Raw genomic sequence first — 27,529 nt, forward strand, 5'->3', positions numbered from 1 at the left:
TTAGTTAATTATCATTTTATCTTAAAGTTCTCAGTATTATGTCATTCTTTCTGGAAATAATTAAATAGAAATTTCTTCTGGTGGCAGTTATGGAGAACAATCAATTATCTGAAGTCTGCCTCAGAAAGCAAAAAGTATATGACAAAGAAAACATGTCATCATTATAGACAATAATATTTATATTCTCAGGTGCAAGAAGGCATGCATTATCTGAAAACTATATCAGATCATTCATTGAGTTAAAAAGAAGTGATCTCCAACTACATTTCTGTTTTATATTACATGAAGTGTTTATCCATTAGAAGACTCTTCTTCCAATTCCATTATGGTAGTACCAAGGTGTCATACTGAGCTTACACATTTTTATTCCATAACTGGAATCAAAGACACAGAAAAAGTCAAGAAAAGCTACTACCCCAGCCTTATTTTATCCTTCCACAAAATGATGAAATTTTACAAGGATTCATTTTGAAATAGCCATGTCTATAATGTAATGTTGGTTTAAGGAACTCAAGTTTGAAGTTTGTTAAATAGGAAACTGGCAAGGAGCTTTGAAGGATGTATAATACAGTGAATGTAAGATTCCATCAAATCCCAAGGTAAGAAAATGTTGACATCACAAAGATCTCAAGTCTTTCTTCAGATAGCAGAGTTCAGAGTTCATTGTTTTTACCTAAATCTATTATACATTTGTAACCAGAGCTGGAATAGGCCATCCAGGCTGTTATCTCAAGACAGTAATTCCTTATTTTATGCATGAATATAAAATAAGACCCATAGATAATGAATGTTACAAGTGTCTACGTCAAAAACTGCTAGAGAGGATTTTAGAAACGATATTTCCAGCTCTCCGGTAGGTCTACCACTCTAATATTGCCTTATAGCAGAGAAGAATGACGGGATTGATCCAGTCTTTCAGCACATCTTCATCATTCTGTTTAGGGCATTACCTTTATGAATCTGGGATTGAAAGCAAATATATTACTGATATAAACTAGTAGGAACAGATGGAGTATATCTTAAATACAAGTTATTTCTCAGTAACAGAATTTAACTAGGTATATGTGAATTAATGTAATTGCTCATTTTGTTGAAGCACTAATTTGGGGTTTATAGTTTTCGGACATTTCAAAATTGATCTTGAAAGAACATTTGGTATTTAGTTTGAATCTTTTATTCTGACTTTTCACTTTCTCCCTGGAGAAATGATAGTGCTTTAACTAATTTTTATTCTTAATATTATTTCTTTTGGTACAGTTAATTCTATTAATCTATTGTTTGACATATATTGCCATCACAAATAATCTGTTTGCTTTTAGTCCCTAATGTCTATATTGGCCTTTACTGATGACATTAGATGCAAAATGTTGTAAATTTTAATTCTTAGTTTCAAAAGTTATCCACAGATCAATGACATTAAATCACATTTCTTTCACTTACCTCTTGGTATGTGTAATTTTTTGTCCTCTTCGTTATCGTCCACTGAATCTTCAACCCACATAGCAGAGTCATCTTTGTTATCCAAAATCAGAATTACTTTAGATTTTCAGCTAAAATTTTTGTATGGTGTAGTGGTGCCAGAATGAACACATGTAGTGATATTAGATGCAGGATGCGAGAGCTTCTTTCTTTCTGGATTTATTGTTTTAAACATATAGCATACTTTTATCACAGTTATAGTGGTGGTAGTTTTTAGTAGAAATGTGGCTTAGTATTTCACTGTCTCTTGAATTCCACACTATAAAAGACAATGTGTTTTACGTGAATGCTACATGTTCAGGTAGTATGATAGAGTTAAATGCTAATGTAGTTTCTGAATTATATCACCTTGGACTTGTGCAAGTTCAGGGAGAAATAGAAGAGGTTTTTAGTCCAATGGTTTAATAAAAATCTCCTAGAGACAGTAATGGAATTGAGACTATTTAAAATATCATTTGTTAATAGCTGAGACTGAGGAAGATTCACTTGAAGATTGAATTTAAACATAAATGTAATTTATTTGGCCACCTGCATATAGTGATGAAAACATTTGCGTTGCCTTCACAAGGAAGATTGTTTTTTATTTAAACTGTATACTCTGTTCTGAATAATAGAACAAGCAGGGCCAACGTTATTATAAAGGCTGTCTTCTTGCCTCCTTTCTGGAGTGTTCTCCCACTGCACATATCATTTGGGTAAGTAAAAATTCTCCTTGAAAAATATTCCCACATAGGATCATTCATAGGAAATATCCTGCAACTCAAGCCATGTCATTGCCAGTTAACATTTTGTGACTGTATATTATTGGTGTTTTTCTTTGTGTTGTCATTTGCATGTGGTTACTTTATTGACTGTCGAGGTTTTGCTTCAAGTGACATCTTCCTTCTATATTTTGCCAGTTAAAGATTTTATTGTGGATACCCACTTATATTTTTGTTATAGTTTTATAATATAGCTAGGGAAATTGGAAATGGAAATACAACATGAATATTTGGGAATATCTTTTGAAGGGTTTTTATTTGAAATGTCCGCTCCTTTTAGGAAACAATGTATAAAACTTCAAGAAAGTAATGGACATTTATTTCCATTAAGTTGCCAACTTAAGATATTGAAGGAAATCTCTATACAGTGTGAAATAGTTTAAGCAATTTTTTATATTTAAGAATAGGAAAGTATATTCCTTCTCTGCTGTCTTCACATCCCCTGTTAAAATATTTGAGTCAAATTATATTGATTATGGTTTTTTCTCACTTCTGAAAAGGGTGCTTACGGGATGATAGGAGGACATCCCTAGAGTCTGATGAACTGGATATTATATCTGACTCTCTTGTATGAGCTTTGGCAAGTTATTCAATTATCACAATCCTTATTTTCCTTTTCTTTAGAATGGTGGCTATACCTGTTTCCTAAAAAGTTTTGAGAATGAGGTGGGGACAGCCCAGTGCCTGGTACATCATAAGTCAGTTCTTTGCTCTTTCCCCACTTCTGGCTTTTCTACTGTTATATTATTATCCCTGGGAGCAAATGATAATTTTAGTTAAGTGAATAACTGTGTTGATTTAAGATTGTTTCAAATATTCCTGTTGAAAGAGCTAATGGGGAACAAAACCTATAAACAATACAATCTGTCAAGAAACAACCTGACCATTTTATGTATAGTTGTTTTTTGTTTTGCATTCCTCCAGTCAGGAAAAATGTTCAGCCAGGCTTAGCAAACTAGGTTCACATTGGCACAAGAAAGCACAAGAATTAATAATTTCAGACTACAATAAAAAAACAATTCAATGACTTGGTAAAAATAAATTCATTGGAACAGTATTTTGCAAAACTTAGCATGCATCAGATTAGCTCCAGAGACTCTGATTCAGCAAATTTAGGATGGGCCCAAAGGATTTACTCTTTTTTTTTTTTTTTTTTTTTTTTTTTTTTTTAATTTTTTTAAAGTAGGCTCCATGCCAAATGTGGGGCTTAAACTCACAACCGTGAGATCAGGAATTGCTCACTCTGCTGACTGAGCCAGCCAGGTGCCCAAGGATTTTCTTTTAATAGTAACTTTGAGGATATGCTACATAGCAAAAATTTAAACCAGTAAATAGAAAAAAAAAAAAAAAACTGTCAACTTTATTCATCCATGTTATCTTAATACTATTTTTCGACATTAATCCAGGTAAATTCAATAAGTGAAATTGATTGAAAATTATCACACTACCGTGTCTATAGACTTGCTCAAAACCTAGAGTCAGTTCTTTATTTTACACAGCCTGAGGCAAAGACTGCATCATAGAACCTTCAAGGCCATGCAGTACAGGTGTGCCGCATTATATAACACAAGATATATTGAAATCAACTTACAAATGATAAATTAGTGAGTGATGTTTCAGATTAGAAAACAAATAGGATTTACTTCAAGTATCCTTTATCACAAGGTCCCTTGATGCATTTGAAATATTACTTGATTTATTCAAAACCAATTTTTACTTAGCTTGTCAGTAAGACACACATATAAAACAAAATCTATAAATGTTTGGGAAAGAGGAGGAAGAAACTCAAGAGTTTTCTAAGTCCTAGATGGCTCAAGCACTCACTCTGTTGCTTTAAGTTCACTGTTCTTAATAGAAAAGTAAATAATCAACTGTGGACTTTTTAAAACATGAATTTTACCCTAAATTAAAAAAATGTTAAATATAAACAGCCTCCTAACTCACATTGAAATCATAATGGAAGCCGTGAGAGAGCTTTGAAAATAACCTATCACCACTCTGGTGTATTCTTAAATGTTTCTTCCTCATTATAATTGATATTAAAATAAAGCACAGTTGCTGATTGTCAGTCTAATCTACCCTTGTGGTAGAGTCAGTTTTGAAAGCATGGATCCTGGATCTTCGGTGCTTGGTACCTCTCTAGTTAGAGACAGTGGTAGTGCATTGAGGTCATAGCAGTAGTTGGAAACTCTTAACTGAAAGGCTAGTGCATCTGCATTCTTTTTTTTTTTTTTTTTTTTTTTAATTTTTTTTTTAACGTTTATTTATTTTTGAGACAGAGAGAGAGCATGAACAGGGGAGGGGCAGAGAGAGAGGGAGACACAGAATCGGAAGCAGGCTCCAGGCTCTGAGCCATCGGCCCAGAGCCCGACGCGGGGCTCGAACTCACGTACCGTGAGATCGTGACCTGAGCTGAAGTCGGACGCTTAACCGACTGAGCCACCCAGGCGCCCCAGTGCATCTGCATTCTTAACTGCATAGCTAACTCATCTAGACCTTGGGACTTTTTATGTGTTTCCAGGTCATTATGCTATTTATTACCCAGCGAGTTAAACCATTAAGAGGTATGTCAGTGTAAGATGTTACTGTTTTTTGCTGTAAAGATTTTTCACTGTTTTTCCTGAGGCTAAATATCTGCCAGTCCTACTTCCTCTTCCTTCCTGTACCTCCATCTACTCAGTACATCTGATCTTCTTTCTTCAAGCATACTAATAGTTCACATATGTTATCTATTTTCGTGCTTTCAGTTTCTTTACTTATTTTGAATGTTTAGGTTGAGAGATGATATCTGTTTTCTAGTCAGGAGCAGACATAACCAAATAAGGTCTTCACTTCCATTTACAGTGGCTTTATTTTAAAAAATATTTTTGCAAAGAGATATTGCTATTTCCAAGGAGTTTGTGGAGTCTGAAATGACTTCAGATAGGATTTTGTAATTTGTCTTGAATGTTGAATGTAGACAAGTTTTCTTTCCTTCTAAAAATATAATTTATATTAAAATCTGTATGGTTTTATGGTTTTCTGGAACATTCAAGAAGGAATATAGAGAGTTGGTAAAAATGAGCAGATCAATAAAATACTACTTGCTTGTTAGAATATGTTTTGGCATCTATACATCAGTTTGGACAAATTACATTCCATTTTTGTTAGGAGAATAGAGAAAATTATTCTGTATTAAGAAAAGTTTAAGAACACTTAAGAAGTACTCTTGCTGAGATTAAAAAAAAGGAAAAAAATATAAAAGTCTTCCCAATTAGCTCTGAATTGAGTATGTGTTCATTTGAACATGTGTTGAACATGTGTTGAACATCGCACTATGGATCTGTTTTATAACCCACGCAATCTCAATTTAGATGGTCTTTGATTTCTTTCCTTGTGGTTCTTGATTTTATGTCCATATCTTGGGCCTACATATATCCACTTGCTTGAAGCAACTCATCTGCACATTTACAAATGACATAATATGTTAAGAAATCTATGACTTGCTTTACTTTTTGAACAAAATTTTAATGTGAGAGCCAGAGTAGCACATAGAAAGAGTTCATTTAGCTCATATATTATACAGATAGAAGAACTGAGTTAAATTAGAGATTAAACAACATGACAAACATTTTTTTTTCATTCTGTTCACTATCTCTGGAAATTCTCTGGCTCTGATCCGAGAGAAGGCTTTTAGTTTAGTGGAAAGACTAACAGGCTATGAATTTTGAGAATGGTTCATTTCCACCAATTATTAGCCTTGTGTTCTTGGGTGAGTCTCAACTTCTTTGAGATTAATGTGTCTTCATGGGATGGTTATGAAGACAAAATGCAATAATTTATATAAAATGTGGTTTATAAACCCCAAAACACTGCATAAATTTATTTTTTGCTGCAGCTTCTGTGGTTATTGTAACCATGCTGGGTCAAACTGCATTTTTTGATCCCAAACATATCAACATTTCTGTTGTTTAAATGAGCAATAGGCAGAGAGGGAGGAGACTTGGGGACAGGGTGGTTAGCAAGAGGAAGTAGGAGATCACTGAATACTGAAAAAGATAAGTTATAATTAAGGATTTTAGACACAAATATATAAATTGCAAATGTATGATAAAGATTCTAGACATAGTTTCCTCTAAGAGGTTTTCACTCCCTTTTCCACCCTCCCCCATGGCCCTGAACATGGCAAAATAAAAATTAGGCAAACAAAAACCCAGCATCTTCTTTTTTTTTTCTTGTAAAAGATCCTTTGGGTTTAATTTCAAATATGAGAAATCTAAAAATTCTTAGTTTATTCGGCTCTTACTGTATTAAGTTCTCAGATGCACAGAGCTGTGGTTCCAAGATGACTGCTTCTATTTATAGTTGTTTACTTAGATGAATTTAAAATGTTTAAAAAATGTTTGCTTAAGGAAGTCAAGGGCATACATTTGTGAACCTCCCTAGAACCTTATGTTTCTAAAAGTTATTTATCAATTTGAAAATGTCTGGAAATACATATAAAATGCTTTTTTTTACGCCAATTAAAAGATGCTTGATCTTTGCAAGGACAACTTCTGATGAAAAAAAGATTGCAAATGACATTTTGGTTTACATAATAAATAAAATTTTGCATCCAATTTCAGACCCACAAGAATAGATTTATAATTAATCCTCTATAAATTTGCTAACTATGCAAAACACAATCTCAATGTAGAGGATTAAGAATACTAAGAATAATATATTGCAAAGACATTAGAAATTGGAAAAAGTAAAGATGAAAATTAGATGTAAAATGACAAAAAATTTTGAATAGCAAATAATTTATGCAAAATATGTTACGAAATCTGGGATGCTAAATAGTTGATATAAGTACTGAGACATTTAGTTTCATTTAAATTAGTAAGAGAGTTTGCTTCTTCCAATTTTTTTTATGACTGTATTTTCAAGAAAAATTTGCTGTACATTTTTAAAGTTTATTCCTCTTTAAGTTGCTCTTAAATTTGCCATGATAAATCTGCATAAAACTAGACTTTTGTAGGTATAGTTTCTTTGGAATAAATAAGAAATTAAAAACTTGACATTGGTCTTAACAAATTCTTTTCTTCATTGTTTTTGATTGTGTTTGACCCCTGTTGGATTGACATTTGCTCAACCTATTTTTGATGTTATGAATGCAAAATGACAACATAAAAAGGCATCTCTCCTAGTGCAATTCAATTGAAACTTGTAGTTTTATAATAAAAAACACACAAAAGAATGTGTGGATACCATAGATAAAATAACATTTTCAAACAATAACCTGTGTCAAGCAAACAACAGAAACAAGTTGATTATTTCAGCCTCTGAAAAGTTAGGTTTTCATAATTTCACTTAAATTAACTTTATAATACAAATTACATAATCACTATATGATCTGGGGTGGCTTCAAATTACTCTGGGTTATTTTTCAGATAATTTAGAAGCAAATCTCATTATGGATGGCAATATAAACAATTTAGAACATATTAAAAGATATTCACAGTTTACTTGTGTTATAAAGTTCTCCACCATGGCTCATATCTATACTGAATGAGCTATCAATGTTTAGAGTTCTTCTCCAGGAGAGAATTGATGTAGCACACAAAGTGAAAATTTTCACAAAGTTCCTTTGAGATGTTCCCAAAATATAGCCTCGCAGTTCTAAATGAAAAGTTGTCTTAAAAACCAGGCACATTTTGCACTAACTGATGGTTATTTTTAGGTAAACCACTTTGGGTTAATTAGGAGAAAATTTGCTACTGTACAATTATTATGCTCTATCCTTCCCACCTTGGCCTGAAAATGATGAGATGTAACAAGTTTTTCTTTGTCACTGGCAGCTGCACCTTTTAAGTGTATCAAAGTCTGTTGCTGTGGTTACAGCCTTTGTTTCCAGTGATGTTTTGTCCATGCTTCCCCCTACCGTTAACAATGGGTTACTCAAAATAATGAAATAATGAGTCAATTCATTCAGAAATATGTTGTTAAAATATCCCTCTTTGTCATTACATGTCACTGCTTAGAAACTAGGCTGTAATTCAAGGCAACAGTTAAGTCTGAGAAGAAGTGTTAAAAAAATCTTTGATTTTTTTTTTCATTTATAAGAAAAACCTGCCTATGTAATTGAAGAACCTCTTACAAGTCTCAACAATTAAATCCTTTTTGGTTAATGTATTATTTCTGGAACAAGTAGATAAAATTCTACGCAGTAAGCATGATAAAAATCGTGCATGTTTCGCACAGCACAGAATTTTAGAGTAAAGGTTTCTGGGCACAAAAGCAGTAACAAAACAGTCCCTACAAAACTGAGTAACTCTGAATAACACAAGAAATAAATTTTTGTTAATTTAAAATCTTAGAAACTGAAATGTGTAAAGTTTGTAAAGTAAAATGTAATTAAATTATGGTACTGTACATATCAGTTGTTTCTATAATTGAAACTTTACAATATGAAAAATACATTAGCTCTGTACAGTTTTTACAGGTAGGTAGGATGAGTTTTGAAAAAAAAGATTCTTTTTCTGTTTTCAGGGTCATACTCTGTTTAAGTCAAAAAAATACTGCACAACTTAGCTAATTACAAAGTGTAGACTTGAAACAATTCATGTCTTCTTTATTTCATGAATAGATCTTGGACTTTTGTTTGACAGGGGATTTTTGTTTTGTTTTGTTTTGAGAGTCCACAATGAACAAATCTTCCTCATTTTTGTCCTTGAGGTTACAAAGTTTGGTGGCAACCCTTGGCTACCGCTTAGCTCAGTTAAGTCAGCTGCTGTTTATGGTCACTGATTTGGCCAGCTGTTGTGATTGTGCTCAGGTCCAGCTCAGTCTCTAGGTGTGTTTCCATCGTATCTTCCTGTGCATTCGTTTCAAAGGACTTATGAGAGAGAAGTTCATGATGCACCCCACAGTAACTTATTGTGGGCTGGTCGTATGCCAGAAAGGTTGACACATTCATTGATAAAGGTATCTGGGGAAAAAATGACATGAGAAAAGTCAGTTATAAAACGACAAAGCACTTTGGGGGCAAGATTTGATGACTATGAAGTGCTAACCTGACTAACCTCTACGGTTGTATCTGTGGCTCAAGTGTCCCCACACTATCCTAACTGATGTCCCTCATTCTCATTCATACTAGTAAGCACAATACAACAGCTTTAAAGCCTGGGATGGACCTGCTCAATTCTTAATTCAAATTATCAGATAAATAGTCGCCTAAGTGATTCTGAAAATGCTGTAAGCTTTATTGACGAAGTCAGAAAATGCTTTTACTCACTAGGGTAAAATTGTGCTTTTAGAACTAAGAAAAGTATTATTTACTTATATCTGGTATTGGAATACACTAGAATGGTGGTTCTCAAACTTTATCATGCATAAAAATCACCTCCCCCTTCTTCACCTCCATCCCAAACTCCCCTGAATTTCTGATTCAGTAGGTGAGGGGGGGAGGGTAATGCCTAGAATTTGCATTTCTTACAATTTCCCCCTTTTGATGCTAGTGATGTTAATCTACATACAATACTTTGAGAACCATTGCAGGAAGAGAATTGTCTAGGCAAGTCATTCTGGATCTTCTTACTCAATAAGTTATTGATATCTGTTTTACTATCAAAAGGTTTTGAAACATTAATGTCTGTAGTTTGGTCCATATATCTAAAATTTAGGCTTAGGGAACTCCTAGGGAGACCCTTTGGCTCCTATGAAGTTCTAAAAAGCAGCAAAGGATGATGTTAGTTTGAAGGAACCAGTGATAAAAATAAGGAAGGGACTCCCTTGCAAATTGTAGCTTAATGAAGAAAGCAATTAGAAAGATCTGTGAAAAAAGCAAGAGTAATCAATGTGAGCAGAAGGGAAATACACAGGTTGCACAGAAAGAGTAGTCTGAAATGTGATTTGATTATCAAAATCTAGAGATTATTTCCATTTTTTTCAGTGAAATAATAAAAATTTGTTATAAAAAGTAGGTAGAGTTGAGGAAACTTCAGCCCCAATCTCTGTTTAATATCCCAATTACTAATTCATGTTGTTGAATGGCCTTGGATAAAAACTTCTACCATTCTTGCTTGGTGAATGTATCAAATATATTTCTGTTTGAGCATATTAGACTGAATTCCTTTCTGATCTCAGCTGAGATTAGAGCCTAAAGCTAAGAAAAATAGAATGTCTAGGTTTTGTTCTTTTGTTGACTCCTTATCCTTTTCTCCCTGGATAAGAACCCTCTTGGGCAGTTTTCTTTCCATCCCAGCCCTTCTATCCGTATTTATTTTTCCTTCAGTAAAAATTGGTTGAACAAGTATTTTCTTGTGTTCTTGAACAAAAGAATTCACTTCTTTTGAGATTATTGTTTATTTTTTAATATGGACATTTCAGTGTATCAAATGTGTAGGGTTTAGTCCTTGGAGGCAGAAATGCAATCCCATTCATTAAATTAAATTCCTCAGTAACTCTTCCTATTTATGTGGACTTAAAAAAAATTAAAGCATGCAGTTGTCTGATACATGAATAAAACACTTTAAACATACACTTTAAAAAATAGCCAAGAAAGATCATAAAGGAAATGATAGGATGCTTCCAAAAATGCTCATTTAATATAAGAATTCCTATTGTTACTGATGAACTACTCAGTTAAAATATATTATTATGCAAAAGTAATTGTACAGCATGAATAGATCTGAGTTATAGGAGAGAACGAAAATAGAACGAAAATAGAACTGTTTACATTAGCCTCTGGGAAATCAATGCTCTGTAATGTGTTATGGGTCATATATCTGTAGGATTTTATATAGTTGTTCTTATTTGTCATGGAAACTTCTGCTTCCTGGCTTACTTGGAATTAACTCTACTGTGAATAATTTGTAATTTCTATGGTGACTATTTATGAAAAACAGTAAACCATGACACATTTAGTGTGTGTGTGTGTGTGTTAGTGTGTGTGTGTGTGTGTGTGTGTGTGTGAATACAGACAATTTCTTGCTTGGTTTAAAATCTACAGGCTGCTGGTGTCCAGAGTGCAAGTCCTAATTTGTACTGTTATCAGTTAGGTCTCATTATTCACTTAAAAATCCCACATATTTTCTTTAGAGAGTTTCTTTTTTTTGGATATGTCTTAGTTTGAAATACATAACCCCACAGTTATACTTTTTCAATATCAAGTCATATTTTTCACATTTTAATATTTCTGAATTTGGAGTGGTACTTAAAATCAATGTGAATGTTCAACATGTATTTTCTTCTGTGCAACTATCAGTGATTCTTAGTTAATGACATCTTAATATCAAGAAAATAACTGGTAAGATGTACCAGTAAGAATTTAGCAGCTAACCATATCTGAATATAGCATCACAGTAAATTTTCCAAGCTTGACTTAAATGATTTTGAAAGTCTAAGAGTTAGCATTGGATATATTCACATGTACATTTGTAGGACTACATACATATATTTATGCATGTACATACACAGTATATAACCATATGCATAAATACACATATATATATATAATATTGTGGTCAATACTTATGATTTCAAAATCATTTAACTCTGTGAAAAATACAAATTTTGATGATACATCAGTGTTGGACAACTATTTCATATTTGCTACTTATATAAGATATGCATATAGATATACTACATATAATAATAATATATTTATTTATTTAAAGAAGTGTTTTGACTTTTTTCAAAAAGCAGTTGCTAGTGACTTTATACTTGTTCATCTTGATGCCTCTACTTTCAATTTGTGTACATAGCTGATTTCTAAGAGTAGCCTCGGGTTTTGCTACGGTATGTGCAATTTGATGTGTGTTTGGGGATTGGTTAATAATATTTGTTTCAGTCCTTCCAAACATGAGCTTTGGTAGTTTTACTTACAGTCAAAGTACCAAGATATGTCCTTGGTATTATTTGTGTAATATTAAGAAACAATGGAAAATATCTTCCCTACTGGCTTAGGTAGGGATTCCCATCTTGAAAATTTTATTATTAATTATTATTTTGGTTCCTAAGTATTGAGGCAGTTGATGAAATGGAAGTGTTATATGATGAGAGTAGTGTAAGCAATTATCATCAGCATTGCAGGTTGGTTTCCTAGGAGTGTCAAAGTTGGCTTAGATGTCACCTCAGGTCCTACCTTAATTTCTTTAGGATTTTTGTAGTGGTTTCTCTGTCTAGCTACCTGAGCAGCTGTGGCCATTTGTTCCATCTCTTGGTCAACAACTGCCTGGACATATCTGTAACATCTTCCTCATCATCACTATCATTCATTGAGCATGTACACTGTGCTAGGTACCATGCTACATGCTGGACTAGGGTCATCTTATTTAAGTTTCTCAAAGGTTGCTTGAGGTAAATATAATTTTCCCCATTTTACAGTTGAGGAAACTAAGATAGTTTATGTAGTCTACAATCACTTACTTGGTGAATTGCAGAAGTAGTTGCCTGACTTCTTCATCACTACATTTTACTGCTTATTTATCACTTTATCTAACTGGCACTGTCCTTGGAGCCTAGAGAAGTGAACACAATGTAATGTGCCTGATAACTATTTAGACACCAGTTCTCAACATTTGAATCTTATTTTCAGTAGGGTGAACACAGATTTCCTGTGCTACACCATAGCTTTATGATACTGCTTTGCACACTGGGCCCTCAGAAAATAAGCAGTTTATCAGGGATTTATGTGTGTAAGTGGTGATGGCTCAAAATCAGAGCTGTCTGCTTCTTACAAAGCTCATATTGGTTAATTCAAAGTGTAAGGAGAAGGGTCTAATTTGGAGAACATTCTGGGCTAGGACAGGAACTTTACATATACTCTCAGATACAAATATGTGTAAGATATTTTAGGGAGACCTTTAGGGATTTTAAAGCTAAATTTCTGTGTTGACTTGGAAGTTGGTAGAAATTTTTCCAATTAAGTGATGTTAAACTTTTCTTTACACCAAAAAATGCGAATCAATCTGTAGTTTGATTATTTTGTTTCCTATTAAATAATAGTTGCTTTATTTCTTTCTGTATGTAAACATGGTTATAGGTAGGTGCTGGGGGGACAGTAGGAAAGGGGAAGTGAGAAACATGAATAAGACATTATTTCTACTCTTTGGCACGATCATAGACTAGTAAGGAAAATAGATAAAATAATGCAAGAGAGTGAAGGAAGACAATGGATGGGGTGAGCTGGGATACAAGTTATTGTGTGTTATGTATAAGGACATATATATGTATATATATGTATATTCATATGTGTATGCATACTGTGCTCTGATTTGCTGATTCTACTAATTATATCGTTCATCCTTTGTGGGTGCATAACAAACCAGCCATCTTTCTTGTTTGGAAATAATGTTGTTATTTTCCGGATTTATTGGCAAGAGCCAATTTTGCTGAGAAGTGATTTACATTTACTTTTATAGACTCTCCCACAGAGATACTATATTTTACTTTGAAGCTGATTTATCTGTTTGAAGAGCAATCTATCTCTTGGAACTCTTTAGCATTCTAATGGTTAATTTGTGTAAGTACAACAGACTGTTGGATCATTACTTTTAATTATTTTGATTCTAGTAGTAATTTATTTTAAAAATTTTTCAGGAAGAAATTAATTAAGAGCCTGAACTTATGTTATGCTACCTTTAAACTTTAAAAAACCCTAACTTTTTAAATATTTTAAAATTATTACATGTAATCCAGACTTTGACATTAATTTTGGTATTTTGAAGAGCTAAGTTGCCAACTAAAGTAAGAATAGCTATCCTGAGATCAAAAGTATATGATAATAAGGCAAGGACTCAATATGATTTTGAAAATTTTCCAGTGTCTGGAACTTGAGAATAATGTGAAATAAAGCATTACATACAAGAGGGTAATAATTATTCTAGTGTCTTTTGTGTCAAAAATATAGTGAACTCCTGCAGAATGAAATTATAAAGTGAAAAAAAAAATCAAGTTTCACTTAAAAGGTCTTAGTTCTCCTTGCACCAAAATGCATTTGGAGTAAAAAGAAAACAAATTCTGAATTTTATGTGTGTCTTGCAAATTTGTAATTTTAGTAGTGTCCCCACTCCATCTAAGTAATGGAGAATCTTATAAAATTCAGGTCCCCTTATCTTTGCAATTTCTAAAAATATATCTTAAATATTTAAATGATGTTTCCACTTGTGAATGTATTTTGTCTTTACAAAACAATTTGTTTCTATTCCAGATTTGCAACGAGAAATAAATGGGAGCTGGCTACATATACATTGGTTTTCATAATTTCACATGCTAGTGTCTACAAAAGCAAATAGAAATATTCACTCATTAATTTATTCACTTCAACAAAGATTTGTTGAATGCCTTCTCTGGGCCTGGTGCTGTGTGTTAGATGCTGGAGGTAAACCAAGTGCTTGTCTTTAAAGCTTCTGGTTGGAATATAAACCATTCTAACATGTTTAGCAAGTGGAAGAGAGAGGAGTTCATATAGAAAGAGAGTTTCTCTTTTCCCCAACTGGCATTTCTGTCGTATTCATTCATTCTTGTTCTTGCTCTCTCTTCCTTGAATTATTAATGAACTGCCTCAATACTTTTATGGTATGTATATTTTGAAGGTCTGTCTTCTGTGGTCCTTATTTGTACATGTATTTTATTTTATGTTAGACCATAACCTTCTTGAGCATAAAATCTATGATTAACCACATTTCCCTACGGCTTATATCATTTCACATGGTGCCTTAAACATAGTAAGTACTAAATATGTATTCAATGAATCAATGAACACATGAATGAATGAAATAGTAGAGTAAAGGGTATTTAGTATAGCCTAGGAAGAAATTAAAAACCATTGCAGGATGACTGGGCTTTATGGGAACTACATGGCTAAGAAAATCTGCTACAGTCTAATGATGTTAAGACCAGGCTATTATGACTCTAGGATAGAAGTAGAGGGCTACAATGAATTTCCAAAAATACATACTAATGATGAGGCACATAGTGCTGTGTTACAATGTTTACAATCCTTGTTTACTTTTTATTTTATTTTAATTATTTAAACCTTTTATTATTAATTTTACTTTAAAACATTAATATATTTTATTATGTGAAGTATTAGTTACATGTTTGAAATATATAAAAATTTTAAAAACAATATTAAAAATAAAATATTCTTAATTTGGTGATTTTCCTCCTAAAAATCGCAGAATGTTTTATCTGTGCTTTGTCCTTTAATACCTTCCACACCTGCATTTTTCAGACTCTAGTGCTCCCTGGAAACACAGCCTGTGATCTCCAAGAATTTGGTTCACCTGCCAAATTAGCTCTCCCAGTCATGGACTCTGCTCAGGATCCTTCTGTGTTAACCTCTGTTTTATTTTTGTAGTGGCAGTAGAAAGTGATGTTTCTCTTTTACTGAGGCAAAGCAAAATGCCCCAAACTGTTTTCATTTACATGCAAATCTTTCTGCACAGTCCGATGCCTGCTAAATTGGCACAGTTGCCAGGTAAAGTGATGGGACCCAAATTGAGACTATGACTCAAAGGCCCCACTGATCTTGATGCTGTGTTTCCAAATCTGTTTCTTCATACTGTTGTGCAATGAGGTGCAGTTGCTAATCAGTTTTAAATTTTTTTTTTTTTTTTTTAACATTTATTTATTTTTGAGACAGAGAGAGACAGAGCATGAATAGGGGAGGGGCAGAGAGAGAGGGAGACACAGAATCTGAAACAGGCTCCAGGCTCTGAGCGGTCAGCACAGAGCCTGATGCGGGGCTCGAACCCACGGAGCTAATCAGTTTTAAAACAATCTCCTTTTTTTTCTTTTTTCTTCCTCCCCTCCCCGGAAATTGTAGTTACAATAGTCCACTTAAGGATCATATAATGATGATACAGCAGTTGATATTTTTAATATAGATTTGTATAAATCTGTGAATGAGTGAAAATCATCAATTGCATTCAACACTTCAAAACAAACAACAAATTATAGTGTTTGGCACTGCTACAGACGTGTCTGGTATAAGAACTCTTTGTATCTGTGACTGACAGGGCATTTCAGTCTCATGTTGGGGTACTGTATGGGATTTCTCTGAACATAGGCATTTATATTTGGTTTTCTGTCATGATTTCTGATATCCTACCTGCTTTCCAACTGGTTTTTTACTCCCTGCTAGCTTATTGGAGTTTTGACCTTCTTCATAAAATAGGCTGTCCATTTCTGACATACCTGATCTTGAGAACTTATCCTACATTGGCAGGATTTTGATATCCAGACTCTCTTTGGGGTTCTCATTTCTATTGAGGACCCAGAGAGCTGTACCTTAGGATTCCCTGAATCTTGTATTGGTCTTCCAAACAGGCTTTCAAATGATATGATTATCTACTGATTAGAAAAGAGTTTCTCTTCAACCTTATTTTTAAATTAGTTCAGGTTTTTTTGTTGAGATTATCTCCAAACTAAATGAGATAATATTCTATATCAGTTGCATAAAAATCTTACACTTCAGGATTTAGTTCACATAATACTTCCTATATGAAAACCAATCAGATAATTTGATTCTGTAGTGATGAGCTCCCGCTATGAATTTCTTCAGAATTTCAATGTATATAAGTATCAACATGTACCATTTCTTCCATCCATCCATCTATCCATACAACCATCATTTAGTATTCTTGGGATACTGAATGAACAAAATCAATTCCTTTGAACAAGCCAGCAGTTATACAATACTGTTTTTCCTAGGTGGGTGGAAGTGTGTGTAAGTTATGGAAATCGGGAGAAAGATATGACTTTTCTCTGAGCCTTTATATAGGTAACATCATGTTTGAGCTGGCCAGCTTGGTCTTATTTATAATATTGCTATTATTTCATTTATGTTAACATGATCTATATAGACTATAAATTTTATAGAGAATAAAGATTTTTTAGAGTTTTACAGGCTTGTGTATTAGTAAAATTTTGAAAATTCTTGTTAGTAGAAAGACTGGCAGTGAACAGAACTACTCACAAAGTTTACATTTATATACTTATGTTTGTAATGAAGATACAAGATCTTCAGATAAAGTTGAGCTAATAGATATAGTTAATCTAATTCATTACAAGTAGTTCATTAATATAATTTAATAATTATCAATATATTAATGATTAATTTATGGTTTCAAATTTTATATGACACAAAGATTACAAAATTTAATAAGTATTTCCTTATAATACAGCTTTTATTCTAATACAGTAAAATAACTCTTGTTGACATTTAAATAGATTAACTTCTAACTTGTGTTAGCACATACAGATTGTATAAGGGGTGACTATCATTAGAGTGATTGGAATTAATGTTAGGAGTAGGGAGTATCTGGCTCTGGCCAGTGTTTTACCTATATGGTCTCACTTAATTTTAGTCTCTTTCTGTCTGTCTGTCTGTCTGTCTCTCTCTCTCTCTCTCTCAGTTTCATCTAGCACTTACAAACTGTAATTTTCTAGGTTCATTTTCTCTTACCTTACTTCATAGGCTGTAGTATGTCTGTCTTAACTTCTTAATAATATGGGACAGCTAAATGGTTGTATCTTTGATGAGGGTTATGTGATCAGCTACATATATACGCAGATAATCTTTTTCAACTATGGCTTTGATCAAACTAATTAAAAATAAAGTACGTAAAGGAAAAATGTGAAGTGTTATGTCTTAATGGTCCACCTTATTTCATTACCAATATTGTGATTTGGTTTTAGCTGTAGGTTCAAAGTAGATATCAAATGCAGTTTAAAAATCAAAGTATTTTAGCCCATATTTAGACTTTAAAACTCAAGCCTGAGGTTGCCTAACAATCTTCATTATCATCAGAGTACCTTAGTCAGAGAGTATGTTATAGCTCCTTTTAATGTGACTGGATATTCAGTAATACACAAGGCACAACTATAAAATAATACAAGGGAATTTTACGTTTTTATTATTGTTTCCTAATTGTTAGGTCCTACAATTATACTGCTAACCAATGACCAGAAAGATATGAGATAAGTGATGAAGGAAAGGATGAACCTTAATTTACAGACATATACTCCAGATAGAATTTCTACGGGGTACAGTCTTCCTTGTGAAAAAGTTTAACTTTATACCATTATGGATAGTATGAAAAATTCATAATTTTTCATTCTATTATTTAAGTACCTATTATCAAAATATCAAGATTAAAAAGGAAAAACTGATACAAATCTTTAAAAAACACACAATTAAGGAAATCTAATATAAGGGATAGGACAACTAAACTAATCTAAGGTGCAAAATGTTTCTTATAATTTTCTCATGGCTACTAAAGAAGTTCTCACCTGAATGAACCTCTGAATAGAGTTATAAAAAAATTTTAAATTAATATACTCTTAATATCTGATTTTGGCCCCTCAGATTTAGTTTTAAATTTTATAAATGGAATTCTGATATTACATGAGATAATATAGGCATATTATATATAGTCACAGTATATTATATATTATGTATAATTTATAATATATAATAAGTATACTTATATATATAAGCATATTTTCTGTATATGAACATAATATATGTTTGTGTATAAATACATACACACACAACTTGGAAATGGTTAGTGACTTTTTCCCAATAAGAACATGTTTGGTATTTTCTTCCTATTACCCTTTCTCACTAGTAAGTATTTGTGGAATTCTCACTTCAGGCATACAATTGTGCCAAACGTTTGAGGATAATTCAAGGCACGACACATCTGATGATAGATTGTCTACTATCACTGAGTTTCTATCCTCATTTAGAATATATGAATGTCAAGTTAAAAAACTGGTAAACTGGAGACTAGTTATAAGTATAAATACTAAGAGAGAAGGCTTTCAGTGTGTGATATTTTGTGCTTATTTGTAAGGAAACACTATAGCCTGTGATTTCACCCTCTTTCTGAGAAATTTTGTCAAAACAAGGCATCTCTTTTTTGAACAGGTGTTAACTTCGGAAAATGATTATTATCAACTGAATTTATTGTGTCTTTGTCTCATCCTAATAGAGAACCGATTAGATTTTTCTTACCTTTTATTTTTTTTTCTTTTCTCATATGCTTTTTTTGGCTTAAGCTTACATTTTCATAAAATATAGTTTTTGTAAGTAAATCAGATTCTGAAAAGTATATAATGGGAATAATCCCAAATACCTATGGGAAGAACGAATGTATTTTGAATGGCTTATTTTCAATGATTTTATATTTTTTTGTTATAGGACATGAAACTGGGACACATACCAGTGACAGTGTAGGGACAAAGCTATATAGTTTCTTAGTACTAGGTTCTTATTGTTGAACTGTAATCACAAGTGACTGAATAATGCAGGTTTTCTTAGTCTTTTTGAAGAATTTAAAAATACAAATTAAGAATGAAAAAATTCTAGAAAATAAGAACAGTTCACATATAATTCAAATGTAGTTAAAATTCCAAGAACATTGTTGAAATTTTGTACTGAGTAGACAATGAAAAGTAACACCATGAGATAGGGTCATTCTGTTTTAGGAATGGTGTTGGCAGGAAAAAGAAAACTACACTATGTAGCAATTTTTAGCATTAAACAACATTTCCTAGATAGCCACACGAAAGAACATTGACAAATTTATTGGATCTGTTGGCTGACCATTTTTCTAATTGTACCTCACAGTGTGTTCAGTTAGAGGGCAACTATGTGACTTATATTTGTGTCATGGTGCTAGAGCTACATCTTAGGCCCTTTCTTTTTACTTGAGGACATTGGCAACGTGTGTGTGTGTGTGTGTGTGTGTGTGTGTGTGTGTGTGTGTGTTTTAAGTATATTTATTTATTTTTGAGAGACAGAGAGTACAAATGGGAGAGGTAAAGAAAGAGAGGATGAGAGAGAGAATCCCAAGCAGGCCCTGCACTGTCAGCCCAGAGCCTGATGCTGGGCTCAGACTCACCAACTGTGAGATCATGACCTGAGCTGAAATCAGAAAGTTGGAGGTTTAATGGACTGAGCCACCAGGTGCCCCAACAACATGGTTTTGAAGAAAGGAAGACTCTTTCTCTAATAAATTAGATAGCTCCTGTGGGTATTTGAAAGGATTCAAAGTTTAAGAATTTTAATAATGCAGAAGTCTTTATACCAGTATGCTTAGTGGTCCCCTGATCACACTTGCCCCTCCTGATCCAAGGGGCACAGCTGCTTTATGGTCAGAACACACAGGTGGCTTCTCTCAGAATGCATGACTACCACAGAAATGTCTGCCTGGTTCAGCATTCAAGTTACACTCTGCTCATAAGAATTTAATTAATATAGGTTGACAGTTTCTGGTCACCAAAATCTGGTTAGTGTCTTGACTCATAATACTGTGGTCAATTCCCTGGACTACCCAGGTTGGAGATGCTTTTATTAGTTCTAGAGCTTGACATCTGATCTTTAAGATCTCTTTTAGTGCTCACATTTTGAAATTTTCTTCTCTGTGCTGATACAGAATAGATACTTTATCTTTAAAAAAAAAGCATGTACTTGGGGGAGAAAAAGCCCTTCCTTTTCTATATTCCCACCTCATTCCTTCAGAGATTTCTTCTCCTGTGGACCAGCTGAGCAATTCATAGATTCAGTGAGTCCCTAAGAGCCCCATAGAGTAATAGAGAATTTGGGAGGAAGGAAAATGATTCTCAACTTCATGGTGTAGGAAATGCATTTCTAGAGACTGGGGCCTTGAGTATAGCCCTTTCCAAATCTGCTTGGGGGTTTAGGGTTTTCAACTTATGCCACGAGCGATATTGATTAAGCATTTTCTGCCTTGCCCATTAGCTCTCCCTTCTGCTCAGTGCTGTAGTGAAATCACAATTTGTGCCATGGAAATCACTGAGGCAATAAATCCAGCACTTATGACTTCAATGTATTATTGAGAAGAGAGCACAGATGGACTATAAGGGAGCAAGCAGTTGTTCAAACCAACTAATATCTTTGATAATTAATAAATGTAACAGGGGAAATGAACAGCAAATGAAGGAGTAACTGATCTAATTTTTAACTAAAACACAGCATAAAAAAATTCTTTTATTTGCATTTCTAAAAATTCTCTCCATAGCTTTGAAAGACAATCTTTTCGTCCTGAGACCACTGAGTGCAATCTCAATGACCTTGTAATGCAAAGAGAATGAACATATTCTATGTCTGTCGTCTGTAATCACTTTGGGTCCAGCTTAAATTTCTACCCAATGTAGTATGAGTATCCCTGTTTATTGAACACCAGCTAGATTTCGGGACCTGTACTAGGTACTGGTAATTTAAAGATAACTGAAGAATGGTTCCTGTTTTCAAGGAGCTTCTGGTTTCTAAGAGGGATCCATGCATGTGAATATAAACAGTGAGTAAGCTCAGCCTTAATGGGGTTATGCAGTGGCCTCAGAGGAAAGCATGATACACTCTGCTAGGCTGGAGTCAGGAAACTCTTCATAAAGAGAACTCCTAAGCTAAGCCTTGAAGGAAGAATAAGAAACTCCCTAGGGGAAAAACAGACCATCCTAGGTAGAAGCACAGAGGCATGAGACAGATGACAGGATGGTTGGTCCAGGGGGCTGGAACTACTTAAATGGCAGGAGCAAGTATTGGATACGGAGGAGCAGCAACAGGTAACCATATGGTTTATGAGAATACAGCAAAATGATAGGTGAGAGGTGATGAGGGCCTGAGGTCAGGTGTAAGTACTAACAGTACAGATGGAAAGAGAAGGGTCAGTCTCCATCACTTACCAGGTGGGTGACCTTGGGCGAGTTCATTAACCGCTCTGAGCCACAATATTGGTGTTGGTTAAATGAAAGTAATAATCCCTACCCTACAGTTTTGTTATTAGCACTGGAGATAATATATGTGTGATTCCTGGAATAGTAAGTTCTCAGTAAGTGAGAGGGATGATTATAATATTATTCCCGATTGACTGAAACACTCCATCGTGTCCTGTGTTCTTTTTCTACATAGCTCTGCTTGTCACTTTCATATCATTGTTCAATATATAGCTGAAACGAGCTCAGAGAATTAAGCATTTTTTAAATGCTTCTGCCAACACTCATTTTTCCAGTAATTATTAGTGTTGCCACATTAATCTATATTTGAGATGCAATCAAGTTGAAGTGCTCAAAAATTTATTAGCTTCGTCTATTTGAAGGAAGGAGAAAGAAACATTTGGACATTATTAGAATGGTTGGCTTATTAGTGAAAAGTATTCATAGTTCAAATATCAAATATCAACTAAATTGAAAGGACTGAGAATTGTAATTCTAGAATAGGAATCTGATTTACTGTTTAACTTTGGACATGTAATTTCACCTTTTCTCTGCATATCTATAAAATGAGGAAGATAATGACTCCTGATTAAATACTGGTTGAAAGGCTTAAGCATAATAAAGACAACAAAAATAACTTTCCTCTCTGAGGAGAAAAAAAATTGTGTCAGCAAATCTGTTGATTTGTTGGGACTTAACAATAAAACACTCTAGATGGGAATTATATCCAGAGTCCAGGTTTTTTCATTAGCATCAGATTCTCCAAATGTATTCCTGACTTCCAAAATTTTGTTCCATACCTCAGTAGTTTTGTTTTAAATGATAAACAGCAAAATCTCTGTGAAAGGTAGACATTAACTTGCTGGCGTTTCTCTTCCCACCCCCGTATAGATGCTGTAAAATAAGTGGAAAAATACAATTTCAAAACCTAATCCAGCAGAAAATGTCTCTAACCTGCAAAACAATCTACTTGTTTATGTAACATGGATGATTTCTTTTTCTTGAAAGAAAGTGTCTCTTTATAAAGACATGCAAGCATTTGGGGTTATCACTCATCCTGGTTTCCCCTTGCTCCCTTTTTCCTGCCTCTCTGGATCCTACCAGGAGCCAGGTTAAATTCTAACAATTATAGGAAGCCTTTAGAAAAAAACAAAACCAAAAAACTTCTATAAACATGCTTCTCTGCGCTGTAGCAGTTTGTTATTTTACTCTTTCCTCAGTACTTCATGAAAGCTGCTATGTTAGTGACTATCTTATGATGAATTTTGCCTTATCTTCCCAATTATATCATAGACGCTTGAGAGCAACTACTTTGCCTTTCCATTGTCTTTCCTAGTCCAGAGGAGATATTTGTAGATTTATTGGCTTCTTTGGGGCTTTCCAAACCCAGATATACAAGTTTTACCTGATATTGCACATCTCTCAGATCTTAGATTTAGGTCCTGCTCTGTTCTTGCATTCCTTTTGTGTCTGTGGCAGAAAGTTGGCAGCAAGCTGGGCCATGGACATTCATATCTGTGTTTATGGTGGTTTCTTTAATCCCTAGGACACTTCCCTTGGGTTTATAAAGCAGACTTTCTTATGCACAGCATGTGCTTATAAATCAATCTCAAAAATATCCCAACACAAAAAATATGGCCAGCAGAGCATGAGGGAAACCAAACTGGGAATGCAAATCTTGTCTCTAAAACTTATAAATATGGATTATGCCTTGTCCTCCCAAATATTGTGAATTATTGGTGACTTTAAATTCATGTGTAGGTTCTAGTTGAAGTGGATTAAGAGTGTCTTAGAAATTGTATTCCAATTTAATAAAACTCTTAATGGGAGCCAAATTATACCAAAATTTTAAGTCACATAATCAAATGAAGTGCTTACTGCAGTGTGTTGACATTTTCTGTCTCTCTCTGCTTTTGCATTCTCATAATTATATTTGGCCTGCTATACTCACTGTGAATTTTGAGGATTCTGATATTAAGATGACATCAGAAAAAAATTGTAAACCATAATAATTGCCTTGATTCTGTTTTCCTAGATTACTTAGAGGGAGTAACATTTTATTGCTCTCTCAGTCGCTTCCCTGCTGATTTCCTTCTTCACCTTCTTAGAGACACAAATGCACACAACACACACACACACAAACACACACATGCACAAACACAATCATGCTATAAAACAGTCATATTTTAGGGATTTCTACATTGTACATTGATTTGTTAGTAGGCCCTGTAGCTGTGTGGTCTTAGAAGTAGATAGAAGTCTCTTTAGAACTTGGAATTGCACTGGGGAAAAGTCACTCTTCAGGCCCATTTTAGGGTGTTTACTGAGCTTAGCAAAATGTCTGAAAATAGTATTCTTTAAATGGGGGGATTCCAGGATACCTTTGTATGTGGTGGTTCCTGTGAGGGAATGCCCTTAAACTGAAGTTTGGGTAACTTAGATTTACTTGGTCAAAGTGTGACCCTGGCCTAGGACCTAGTATATATGTCCTACTAGTTCACTATTATCCAAGCTAATACATAAGTTTGAAATGGGACTTTCTAAGCTCTTGCTGTGTTTTATATTTTAAATCACTCCTCTCATTCTTCTTTCTTTTCCCATTCCACCCTTTCTTTTGTCTTTATTAATTGCTTCATCCATTCGATAAATGATCATTGAACATGCATTTTGTGTCAGCTGCTATCCGAGGTGCTAGTGTGATGAGTAAACAAAAATAGATATTATAGTAAGGGGATACACATTAAACACATAATCACAAAAAGATATAAATTTTGATGTTGGTTATGGAGGATAAGTACAGGGAACTAGTCTTGCAGGGAGATATATCATGGAAGGTTTCCCTAAAAATGTTTCATGAGAATTGAGGTGAGTGAATAGATGAGTGAAGGTGGGAGGAAGCATCCGTCAAGCCGAACTAACATGGCAAAAGATCAGAGACAGCCATGTGAAGGAGAGACCAGAACAGTGGAACTAGAAACTACAGCATGGGACTGGGGGTGTAGGCAGAGGCTAGTTTGAGATGGGACCAATTTTAGGTTTGTTTGTTTGTTCATCAGGTTTAGATGTTATAAACCAATTGGAAGCCGTTGAAGGATTTTAAGCAGGAAAGTGACATGAATTGCTTCATAGTTACAAAAAGAGCATTCTGAAGAGGAGAGAGAATTAGAGGCAAGAGTGGATGTGTGCAAACGCTGTTAGGAGGCTACTGGAGGATCCATTAGAGAAGTCAGAAGACACTGTGGATGGGGGTGATAGCCATGAGGTGGAGGGAATTCCATAAATGTCAGGAACATTTAGTAGAGGGACAGAATCTGGTGAAGGGATTAGAAATGGGGCTGAGTGAGAAAGTCTCAAAGATATTTGGGTTTCTGGATGCACAAATGCCCTGATTTGGAGAGCATTCACTGGAACAGCATTCACTACAAGGGAATGGGTTCACAGTTGCTTTGTGAGTTTGGTGTTAGATATGATAAAAATGTAGAGATTTTGACATAGCCTCATGGAGATGTTGGAGAGGGACTTTGTTCAACTCTGGGTCTCAGAAGAGAGGTCTGGGCCAGAGTAATCAGCATGACAATCAGAGACCATATCAACTGGTTTTGCTTGTTTGTTTTAGTAGGGTATGTTTCTAAAGCTAAATTGAACATTTCTTTTTAAATGTTTTCCTTGTTTATGTTGTAGTGTTGTTATTTACTCCCTTACCAAAATTTACAATTCATTATTATTATTGTTAATTGTTGTTTTTTAACTATAGTCACCATATTGAACATTAGGTCCAGTACTATTTTAATGCTTTATTTATTTTTTAAATGTAATGTGATTAGGAAACATGATGTTTGAATTAAATTTTTTGAGAAACACCCTTAGATTTTGAAAATCAGATTCCTTTATACCCTCAAATGAATCTGACTTACTTTAAAGGATAAGAGCTTTGCATTCTAATGGAATCCTAGAAATCAGTTTTTGGAGATAAAGTTGTATGTTGGTCCCCTTATGTGTTGGCTGTGTAATTGTGGATTGTGATGCATGTGTACTTTTCTCATCTCCCTATCACTAACCAGCAAAGGGACTTAAGCAAGTCACCAACCTTGCTGGGACTTCATTACTTATCTGTTGAAGAGAGGATTGTATTAACATGATCCCCAAGATTCATTTTGGCCTTAAGAATCTATGAAGACTTAGCATTACTCTTCAGAAAATAGGATTAAGGATGGGGAGAGATACTGGAAAAGGTTTAGATCCCTGGAAGAACTGAATCTTCTGAAATTATTCAGGATCTAGTAAAGGGGAGTTTATACTTAAAAAAGAAATCTTTCTACACATGCTGAAAGACAGTTAAATCGCTGCTAAAAATGTGAAATGGAGGTGATCAACATTTCCAAAGGCAGTAAGTAGTGCTACATTTTACTGGTAAATTCTATCATTCTTAAAAAAAATGAAATAGAGTTTCTATAAAAATGGAGAAAAGGGAAATTGCATGTGCAGATGTAAAATACCATCTGTGCTTCTGGATCTATTCCATGTTTCACACCTCAGTGAAGGAAATTATTGATTGAAAGCTCAGATTTTGCTGGCTACATGTAAAAGCTTCCTGTGTTGCTTACCATGCATTTTAAAAATAGGTGGCTTTGAATTTGTCAGTTAATTTTAGCCGCATTTGCCCAGGCCTCCCAACTGAGGAAGCATGCTTTTAGTAAACCTACAATTCAATTAATATCCAACTCAATTAATAGTAATGAGCACTTACAGCATGCCAGGCAACATGTCAGGCACTTTGCATTAGCCTCAAACTTCGAATGTTTGTAACAGCTTTTCCTTTGCCTCCACGTGGCAGTGTGGGTCCACCTAATTTCCTGGACTGGAGAGCTTCATCTGTATCTTTGACAAATATTAAACATTAGCAGAACAGCAGGTTTGCAGTCTCATAAAGTTTCAGGAGCTTGTCTTAAGTATCTCCAATCTACTTATCTTGTCTCTTTCCCACTTTATTAATGGCAGATGTCACATTTGTGCTCAGGCCCAAGTCAACTCTGCTCTCATTTACTTCTAACCATGAATTTGAGTAAAATTGATGCCTCTCTCAGGGTTATTTTTTTCCTAATCTTATTGCTAATTATGGGATGAAATACTTGTTCCTGTTAATAGAGTTTTAAATGTAGACCACTACTATTTATACTTCTAGGTAAGGGGGGATTTGGGATTTGATGTTTTATTTTTTCAGATTTAGATTTTTGGCCATTATGTTCTATGTTAAACTTACTCAATTAAGAATATATTAAATGGCATTTATTTGCAGAGAAATTCTTAGAAGCAACACAGAACACCCAAATTGTATCCTTCTTCTTTAAGCCACAGTCACTGCAAATGTATCTTTGAATTTTTCAGGTACCAACAGCTCTGGGAAAACAAACATATTAATAGAAGCTCAAAGTAGACACCTCAGGTGCCACACGCATCCCTAAGTACTTAAAGAGAGGGGGATCAGTTACACAGGTGTTTGCTTAATATGTTAAGAGGGAGATAGTCACATATTTTTAGAATTAAATCTGCCTTGTTAAAATACTGACCATTTTAGCGGT

At 34.1% G+C, this 27,529-nt stretch overlaps 2 protein-coding genes across 4 annotated transcripts in view; one reads left to right on the forward strand and one right to left on the reverse strand.

Moving 5' to 3' along the window:
• CTNNA3 (catenin alpha 3) overlaps positions 1-27,529 on the forward strand; it is a 1,784,170-nt gene that overhangs the window by 610,843 nt on the left and 1,145,798 nt on the right. The gene's annotated exons all lie outside the window — the stretch shown is intronic.
• The window catches only part of LRRTM3 (leucine rich repeat transmembrane neuronal 3), a 163,733-nt gene continuing 140,904 nt past the window's right edge, over positions 4,701-27,529 (reverse strand). Inside the window, exon 3 of the mRNA XM_060642639.3 lies at positions 4,701-9,189. Coding sequence (XP_060498622.1) covers positions 8,980-9,189 — 210 coding nt within the window. The 3' untranslated portion in view covers positions 4,701-8,979. The remainder of the gene's footprint in view (positions 9,190-27,529) is intronic.

Source organism: Panthera onca, chromosome D2 (assembly GCF_046562875.1).
Source record: "Panthera onca isolate mPanOnc1 chromosome D2, mPanOnc1 haplotype 2, whole genome shotgun sequence".
NCBI classification, from domain to species: domain Eukaryota; kingdom Metazoa; phylum Chordata; class Mammalia; order Carnivora; family Felidae; genus Panthera; species Panthera onca.